This window comes from Mus pahari, chromosome 17 (genome assembly GCF_900095145.1).
Source record: "Mus pahari chromosome 17, PAHARI_EIJ_v1.1, whole genome shotgun sequence".
Taxonomy (NCBI): Eukaryota; Metazoa; Chordata; class Mammalia; order Rodentia; family Muridae; genus Mus; species Mus pahari.
This window is the reverse complement of record NC_034606.1, coordinates 66,884,147-66,893,135: the sequence shown is the minus strand read 5'-3', so window position 1 is coordinate 66,893,135 and position 8,989 is coordinate 66,884,147. Positions and strand designations below refer to the sequence as shown.

The window sequence follows — 8,989 nt, the reverse complement described above, 5'->3', positions numbered from 1 at the left end:
AGCAGTCAGTGCTCTTAACTGCTGAGCCATCTCTCCAGTCCCCTTGCCCCTCCCCCCCCCTTTTTTTTTTGAGACAGGGTTTCTCTGTAGCTGTCCTGGAACTCACTGAATAGACTAGGCTGGCCTCGAACTCAGAGATCTGCCTGCCTCTGCTTCCCCAGTGTTGTGATCAAAGGTGTGCACACCTTTTGTTTGTTTGTTTTTATGTGTATGGGTGTTTGGCCTACATGCATGTGCGTGCATCATGTGTGTTCCTGGTGTGGTCTGTGGAACCAGAAGAGGGGGTAGGATCGCTTGGAACTGGAGTGACACATGGCTTTGAGCTGCCACATGGGTGCTGGGAATCTAAACCCAGCTCTCTGGAAGAACAATAAGTGCTCTCAACTGCCAAGCCATTGCTCAAGCCCCAATGGCTAGCTTTTAAAAAAAAATGTTTAAGGGGCTGGAGAGATGGCTCAGCAGTTAAGAACACTGACTGCTCTGCCAGAGGTCCTGAGTTCAATTCCCAGCAACCACATGGTGGCTCACAACCACCTGTCATGGGATCCGATGCATTCTTCTAGTGTGTCTGAAGATAGCTGCAGTGTACTCATATAAATAAAAAATAAATAAATCTTTAAAATAAAAAAGATGTTTGGTACACACACACACAGAGGGAGGGAGGAGAGAGAGAAGAGGGAGAGGGAGAGGGAGAGGGAGAAATGGTAGAGCACATTTATGTGAACACTACGGCAGAGCATCTAAAGAAGGACAACTCTGTGGGAGTTCTCTCCTTCTAGCATGTAGGTCGTGGGGGCTGACGTCAGAGCACCAGGCTTAGTGGCAAATGCCTTTACCCATCAGGCCTTCTTGCTGGTCGGTCCCACAGTTCTCTCTGTCTCTCTCTGTCTCTGTCTCTCTCTCTCTCTGGTCTCTCTGTCTCTGTCTCTCTGTCTCTCTGGTCTCTCTGTCTCTGTCTCTCTCTTTTCGGAGACAGGGTTTCTCTGTTTAGCCCAGGCTGCCCTTGAACTCAGAAATCTGCCTACCTCTACCTCCCAAGTGCTGGGATTAAAAGCTTGCGCCACCACGCCCAGCTGTTGAACCCCGATTTGGTTGAACCCCAGGACCTTGTACACACTAGCCAAGGGTGCTGGAGTGTATTTCTTCACAAGAGGTTCTAATTCTAACCTAAAGGGGACACCAGGAGGCCCTGAGGGTGGTCAGATTGGTCATAGCAGTTTGGTAGGCACTAAGAAGCTATTTCTTTCTTTCTTTCTTTTTTTTTTCTTTTTNCTTTTTTTTTTTTTTTTGAGACAGGGTTTCCCTTTTGAGGTCTGGCTGTCTTAGAACTTGCTCTGTAGTCTAGGCTGACCTTGAACTCATAGAGATCTGCCTGTCTCTGCTTCCGGAGTGCTGGGACTAAAGGTGTGTGCCACCCCTGCCTAGCTACCTCTGTGTTTTTAGCCCCCCTCCCCCCAGCCCACTTTCATGTTTCCTCCATTCACAGCACTAAGTGGTAAGGTGCAGATCAACCCCATGCACTACGTCTTGGAAACACTGAAGCTGTGTCCAGGGTCTTAACCGGCTCCCCGACTCAGAGAGTCCCGAGGACTCTGTATTCTCTCACTGCTCAAAGGGACGCTAGCTGGTGGTGCCCAGTGCCTGCTTAAAAGGCATTCTTGCCTCACCACAACCCAGGCTTGGCTGAGGCCCTGTTCCCTCTCAATGTCCCCAGTGTCTCTGCTGTCCCTTCCTTGAGCTTCCCGGGTCCAGAGTACATGCCAAGAGATTCCTCATTAGGGACATGTAGACTTGACCTCAGGGAGATGAAGAGACAGTGGCTCCTTAGTCAGGAGCTGAAACACAGACAGGGACTAGAATTGAGGTGAAGACAGGAAAATCTGGAATGAGGCTGGACATTGTCCCCAGCACTGCTTCTCTTTGTGTTCCACACCACTTTCTGTGGAGAAGGTATGGAAGATGGTGTCTTTGCTCTTCTCACCAAGCTGGTCGCAAAGACTCCTGGGCTCAGCCTGCGGAGGAGCTGGGCTTGTTTGTTTGTTTGTTTTGTTTTTTTGAGTCAGGGTCTCTCTCTACATAGCTCTGGCCGTTCTGGAACTTACCATGTAGACCAGGCTGGCCTTGAACTCCTGCCATCACACCAAGCCTGCTTTGTGTTTGGAATTTGCGATGTAGCCGAGGATGTCCTGAGGTTCTGATCATCTTTACCTCCTGTCTCCCGAGAGCTAGGGTTATAGGTGTGTGCTACCACACCCAGGCCATACTCCTCTTGGAGTCCCTGGTTGTAGCTGGGTTTCTGTCTGCTTCAGATTCACTTTCCTAGGTCAGGAGCCTTAATCTCACCCCAGCAGGCTGGCTGCTTCTTTTATTTCATCTCTTCCTCAGAGACAGTACACACCCCTGTTGACTCCACAGGAGGTTGCTGGACTTGCCAGGCCTCCCTGGCACGCCAGTCTTGCCTCTATACCTTCTCCTCTCTGCCTCTCCCTAACCTCTGTGCTGTTCTCCATGTCTGTAGGTCTCAGGCCTGTAGCTATGCCCTTCACGTTGTCCTCTCTTCTTCCCTCCTAAGCAGTGCCTCTCTCTCTCTCTTCCCCCCAACCCCCTACAGGAAGAAGCTCACTATGGCTCCAGTCCCCTGGCCATGCTGACGGCAGCCTGCAGCAAATTTGGCAGCTCCAGCCCTCTGCGGGACTCGACAACCCTGGGGAAAGGAGGCACAAAGAAGCCATACGCTGACCTTTCGGTCCCCAAAACCATGGGGGACGCCTACCCAGCTCCCTTCTCAAGCACCAATGGACTCCTCTCCCCGGCAGGCAGTCCTCCGGCCCCAGCCTCTGGCTATGCAAATGACTACCCACCCTTCCCCCACTCTTTTCCTGGGCCCACTGGTGCCCAAGACCCTGGGCTCCTAGTGCCCAAGGGGCACAGCTCGTCTGACTGCCTGCCTAGTGTCTACACTTCTCTGGATATGACTCATCCCTATGGCTCCTGGTACAAGGCAGGCATCCACGCAGGCATCTCACCAGGTCCAGGCAACACACCTACTCCTTGGTGGGACATGCACCCTGGGGGCAACTGGCTAGGTGGTGGGCAGGGCCAGGGTGATGGGCTGCAAGGGACACTGTCCACAGGCCCTGCCCAGCCTCCACTGAACCCCCAGCTGCCTACTTACCCATCTGACTTTGCCCCCCTTAACCCAGCTCCCTACCCAGCGCCCCACCTCTTGCAACCGGGGCCCCAGCATGTCCTACCCCAAGATGTCTATAAGCCCAAGGCGGTTGGCAATAGTGGGCAACTGGAGGGGAGTGGTGCAGGCAAACCCCCGCGGGGTGCTGGCACAGGGGGCAGTGGTGGATATGCGGGCAGTGGGGCAGGGCGTTCTACCTGCGACTGCCCCAACTGTCAGGAGCTAGAGCGGCTCGGGGCAGCAGCGGCTGGGTTGAGGAAGAAGCCCATTCACAGCTGCCACATCCCTGGGTGCGGCAAGGTGTACGGCAAGGCTTCCCATCTGAAAGCCCACTTGCGCTGGCACACTGGCGAGAGGCCTTTCGTCTGCAACTGGCTTTTCTGCGGCAAAAGGTTCACTCGCTCCGACGAGCTGGAGCGCCACGTGCGCACTCACACCCGGGAAAAGAAGTTCACCTGCCTGCTCTGCTCCAAGCGCTTTACCAGAAGCGACCACTTGAGCAAACATCAGCGCACCCACGGGGAGCCAGGCCCGGGACCGCCCCCAAGTGGCCCTAAGGAGCTGGGGGAGGGTCGCAGCGTCGGGGAAGAAGAAGCCAATCAGCCGCCCCGATCTTCCACCTCGCCTGCACCCCCAGAAAAAGCCCATGGAGGCAGCCCAGAGCAGAGCAACCTGCTAGAGATCTGAGCTGGGCAGAAGAAGGTCGCCAGCTCCAGGGTCCTCCTGCCAGGCTCTCTTGGTGCGGTGGACCCACTGGTTGCCCCTCGCTCTCTCCTATTGCATGCTATACTCTGGGGGCTCTCTTTGTTCCCCTAGGCTATCTCCTTGCATGTCTCCTCAACTCCTCTCTGTCGTGAGTCTTAGCCAAACTTCTCTCAGGCCTTTGACAGTGCCTAGTTCCTATGCTCCGACCTCCTGAACTTTTCTTCTCTGCCCCTGTTCTTCACAGCTTCCATCTGGCCTCACATCATTTTCTTATTAACTCGTTGCCATCTAATCTTTTGTTTCCCAATCCTGTTTGCCATTTTCCCGAAGCTTCCAGGCTGTCGCCTCGATTCCCCTCTGCTTTCCATTCCCCTGAGCTTTGTTTTTTCTTCTTTTAAACCAACACGATGATGATGATGATGATGATGATGATGATGATGATAATTTATTGCCCCCTGGTGGTTCTTCATTAGGAACCAGAGTTGAGGAGATTGGTGTTAGTAACCTGGCCAGGAGCAGAGTGCCAAGAAGGGGGAAGCCCAATGGGGATCTGATCCCAAAGATGGGGTGACCCCAGGGTCAGGGAGGCTGCCCCCAGCCTTGAGTACTTAACCCCTATGCACCAGGAGTAAAGAATAGTAATAGTAATAATAATTCTATTTATCTAAGTTATGATGACGGGTCAGGTACAGTGAGCTGGAGAGGGAAAGGGATCCTTTTTTTTTTTTTTTTTTTTTTTTTTTTTAGGAAATTCTTGTCAAATGCATCTCTGTATAGACAAATGATAGTGGNCGGGTCAGGTACAGTGAGCTGGAGAGGGAAAGGGGCTTTTTTTTTTTTTTTTTTTTTTTTTTTGCTAAGGAAATTCTAATCAAATGCATCTCTGTATAGACAAATGATAGTGGAGACCTTGTTCGTAGATTTCTATCATCGAGGTCTCCGTGAGTTTCTTTTTCAGTGGAGTTTTGGGTGATTCGGTCTCTTTTAGAGTTTCTGTGGGTGTCTCTCTGTTAGGCAGTCACTAAGACCCCCAGCCCGAGCCAGAAGCTGTGAAACTTCAAGTCCTGTGGCGGGGAGGGAGGACTGGAATGTACCCAGCTCTCTCGACCGACCGACCGCGCGAGATCAGGTTCTTAGCTGACCTTCTTCTCAAACCCTGTGACCTCACCAGGTTATCCCCTTGTCGTCATGGTTACGGAAAGCTTGCAGCTGCCATCTTAAACGTGCTCTTTGGGGGAGAGCCCACCTTACAGGAGGATTTTGGTTTGCAGGTGCTCCTCCTGATAAAGTAGGTGGGCAAAGGCTTTCTCTGGGATCAGATTCAAAGAAATCAAGTATTTATTGAATGCTTACTATGTGCAAGGCCTGGTGCCTAGAAAGCCATGAGAAAGAATTTACAGCAGGACAGAGGTCCCTAAACTAAGCATCCACAGGCCCCCAGTCTAGGAGGTCTCACTCCATTCCAGTGACTTTTAAAGCCGCTTTGTGCCTTTGAAATGCCTTTCCTGAGATTTTTGGATCTTCCTGTTCTGTCCCCTGCTCCTTCTAGGCCCCAAGATAAAGGGTAAGGCCACGGAGTCTGGGAAGAGCATAATAACGTGTTGACGGGACCGTCCCTTTGTGGAACCTTTCTTTTTTTTAATTTAATAAATAAAAGTTCGATTTGAAATTGTGTCTGGTGAGAAAGGGGGAAGAGGAGGGAGATGGATGGGCTACGGGACATTTCCTTAGCAAAGCGGGGACTTCCTCTCCTAGATATCCAGCACAGTTGTGCTTCACTCCAAAAGTTTAAAAAAAAAAAAAAAAAAAAAGGGAGAGGGTAACACTTGGTCGGCCTGGCTCTCTAATGGAGTTGGGTTTTCAGTCGCTTAGGGCAATCTGCAGAGTCAGGAAGGCCGAGGGCTTTCTTCCGGGGCTATTTCTCAGTCCACCAACCTTGGTCTGGGCAATGACCCGGTCGGAGTATGAGAACTGGGGTCACAGTATGGATTAGCGCGCAGCGCAGCCCCAGCGCGGCTGTAGTGAGACTCCCGGCTGGCTGACCTGCCTGGCACCTAACCCGCCCCCTGCCCGGGGCCTGCAATCAGTCGTGCCTGCCTCGGAGTTAGTGGAGAAACAAAAGCCACTCTGTGGCCTACGTCCCCAAGCCACAATAGGGCTTTGTGTGGCCCCCGCCCCAGGGCTCCCCCGCTGGGCTGTGGGGGTGCATGGAGCGCTTTCCCAGGCAGCGGCTCTGGGATCGCGGTCCACCCCGCTGCCGCAGTGGAGGCGCGGGACCCGAAGGCGACCCCACCCCGCGCTACCCCTGCCGTTGCCCAGGTGCAAGATCTCAGCCCTCTGGCCGGGCGAGCGGCTTCAAAGGCGCTTTGAAGAAATCCGAGTTCCGAAGAAGTGTCGAAGGAGACCCCGGGGAGTGGGCAGGACGTGGGGGTGCCGAGGCGCGCACCCAGAAGGCAGAGGGCGAGAGCGGACCCCGGATCCCGTGGCTCACAAGACCCCCCAAGGGCTGGCCCTGTTGCCTCCCGGGCTCCGCCTGTCCGGTGCCAGCTCCCGCCTGCCGCAGCCTCGCGGTCCTCCCCTCCCAGGCCCCTCGGCCCCTTTCATCTTGCTAGACTAGGCTTGGGGTTTTGCTGGTTTCTGGGAGATAAAAACCGCCTCAAATAGCGGCGGCGCGATGCCAGGACAAACAGGGCCGGGCGGGCCATGTGCGCCTGGTTACCGGCCCAGGGCGCCCTGCTCGGGAGGGCGAGCTCAGGCTCCGGCGATGCCTCCCAGACAGTGTATGTTGGGGCGGGGTGTGTGTGTGTGTGTGCCCTTAGAAGTCTCTGGCCACGACTGGAGCGCTGCCTGAGTTTGCCCGCTCAGGTCTCAGGAGGGGCAGTGGTAACCTAATGCAAAATGCTCGGAGCCCTGGGGGTGGGTGCCCTTGGGCTGTAGTCGCTGCGTCGCCCGGGCCTTCGCGCCCTCTAGTGCAGTTAGCGGGGGGGGGGGCGGGGGGGCTGTGCTAAGCCTGGACGCTGGCCTCTCTAGAACCCGCAAAAGCCATTTTAAAAAATGTTAAGTTAGCAGTATGGAAGTGGGGACAGTGCTAGAAAGAGGCCGAGCCAGGGCAGAATAGCACTGTAGCTTTACCCCAGGGCACATTGAAGGTTGAATCAGATACCTAGCAGACTCATACCCGAGGACACGAGGGGTGGGGAGCTTCATCCAGAAGCGCTGGAAGTTGCAGGCAGGAATGATGTCTTGGAGTTAGGGATGGATGGTGATCAAGGTTCAAATAAAAACCGGCTTCAACACTTTCCTGTCATCTGGCTGGCTATTCCTCTTCTTCAAGCCTGCCAGATCCCCTTTCCCTCAAAGACCTTTCCTAGTCAGGTGCCAGTTAAATGACTTCTCAGATAATAGAGAATTAATTTATCAAGTAACCTGGCTAATAGGGAAAGGTTAGATCTTGGTTAAACTTAAAACAAGATGCAGGCATGTAATCCTACCACTTTGGAGTTTAAGATTGGCCTGGGCTACATATTATTTTTTTTTCAGGGACTAAGTAAAGTTATTATTTCTGATGATTCTCTGGAACTATTATTTTGAGAGCTTAGAATATGCTTTTATTTTTATTTTTTTAAAGATTTATTTATTTAATTTATTGTATGTGAGTACACTGTAGCTGTCTTCAGACACACCAGAAGAGGGCATCAGATTCCATTACAGATGGCTGTGAGCCACCATGTGGTTGCTGGGGATTGAACTCAGGACCTCTGGAAAAGAGATCAGTGCTCTTAACCACTGAGCCATCTCTCCAGCTCATGCTTTTATTTTTTATTTTTATTTTTATTTTAAATTCAAGCGATGGAGAGATAGTGCAGTGGTTAAGAGTTCTTACAACTGGTGCAAAGGACTCAGTTTCAATTCCTGGAACCCATGAGAAGGCTAACCATAACTCTAGTTTCAGGGGGTCCTAAACCATTTCTGCATAAAAGCAAATCCATAGACATAAAAGAAAAAATAATGAGGGGCTGGGGAGATGGCTCAGCAGTTAAAGGTTAAGAGCACTGACTGCTCTTCCAAAGGTCTTGAGTTCAATTCCCAGCAACCACATGGTGGCTCACGACCATCTGTAATGAGATGTGACGCCCTCTTCTGGTGTGTCTGAAAACAGCTACAGTGTACTCATATACAGAAAATAAATACATCTTTAAAAAAATGTTTTTTTTTTTTTTGAGACATGATCTCTCTATGCAGCCATGACTATCCTGAAACTGGATATGTACATGAAGCTGACCTCAAAGTGGTAACATTCCCCTGCCTCTGCCTCCCGAGTGCTGGGATTAAGGGTATGTGCTACCATGCCCGAACAAGTCTTTAAAGATTCATTTCCTTTTATTTTATGTGTTGAATCCTCTGAAAGCTGTCTGATGTAAACCCTGGGAACAAAACTAGGGCCCCCTGCATGAGCATCAACTGCTCTGAACTGCTGAGCCCTCTCTTTAGCTCCACCAGCAAATTTATGAAAATTTTTAAAAAGAGAGAGAGAAAAATCTCAGGTGACTCCAGCATCCCTTAACATTCGAAGGAGTAAGAGATTACAGGCAAGTCCAGTGCAGAGGGCTTCCAGCACTCAGGACACAGAGGGCAACCGCAGCAAGCTCCAGGGCAGCCAAAGCAGCCAGGGAGACCCAGCTCAGCTAAACAGAGCAAAGGGAAATTGAGGCCAACCTCATCTCAGATGAAGAGTACTTGCAGGCTTCGTCCGGATGTCTCTGTCTTCTGACCTGGGAGCTTCTCTGAAAGGTCCTTCTAGATAGAAAGGAGAGGCAGACACAGAAGTTCAGGGCACAAGAAACTATTTCTGCCATTGCCCTTACATTCTTCAGTGAGACTGGGTGTGTGGGGCCTGAGCCTGCATACAGCTTTGACTGACTTTCTTTTCTTTCTTTCTTTCTTTCTTTCTTTCTTTCTTTCTTTCTTTCTTTCTTTCTTTCTTTCTTTCAAGATTTATTTACTTATTATTTTACGTATGAGTGCACCACTGCTCTCTTCAGACACACCAGAAGAGGGCATCAGACTTCATTACAGATGGTTGTGAGCCACCAT

The 8,989-nt window shown here is 51.6% G+C and overlaps 1 protein-coding gene across 3 annotated transcripts in view; it reads left to right on the top strand.

Moving 5' to 3' along the window:
• Positions 1-4,591, top strand: part of Sp7 (Sp7 transcription factor) — a 10,006-nt gene extending 5,415 nt beyond the window's left edge. For all 3 annotated transcript variants that reach the window (XM_021217046.2, XM_021217045.2, XM_029548142.1), the window contains one exon: positions 2,612-4,591. In XM_021217046.2, coding sequence (XP_021072705.1) covers positions 2,645-3,877 — 1,233 coding nt within the window. In that variant the 5' untranslated portion in view covers positions 2,612-2,644 and the 3' untranslated portion in view covers positions 3,878-4,591. The remainder of the gene's footprint in view (positions 1-2,611) is intronic.
• The last annotated feature ends 4,398 nt before the right edge of the window (positions 4,592-8,989 follow it).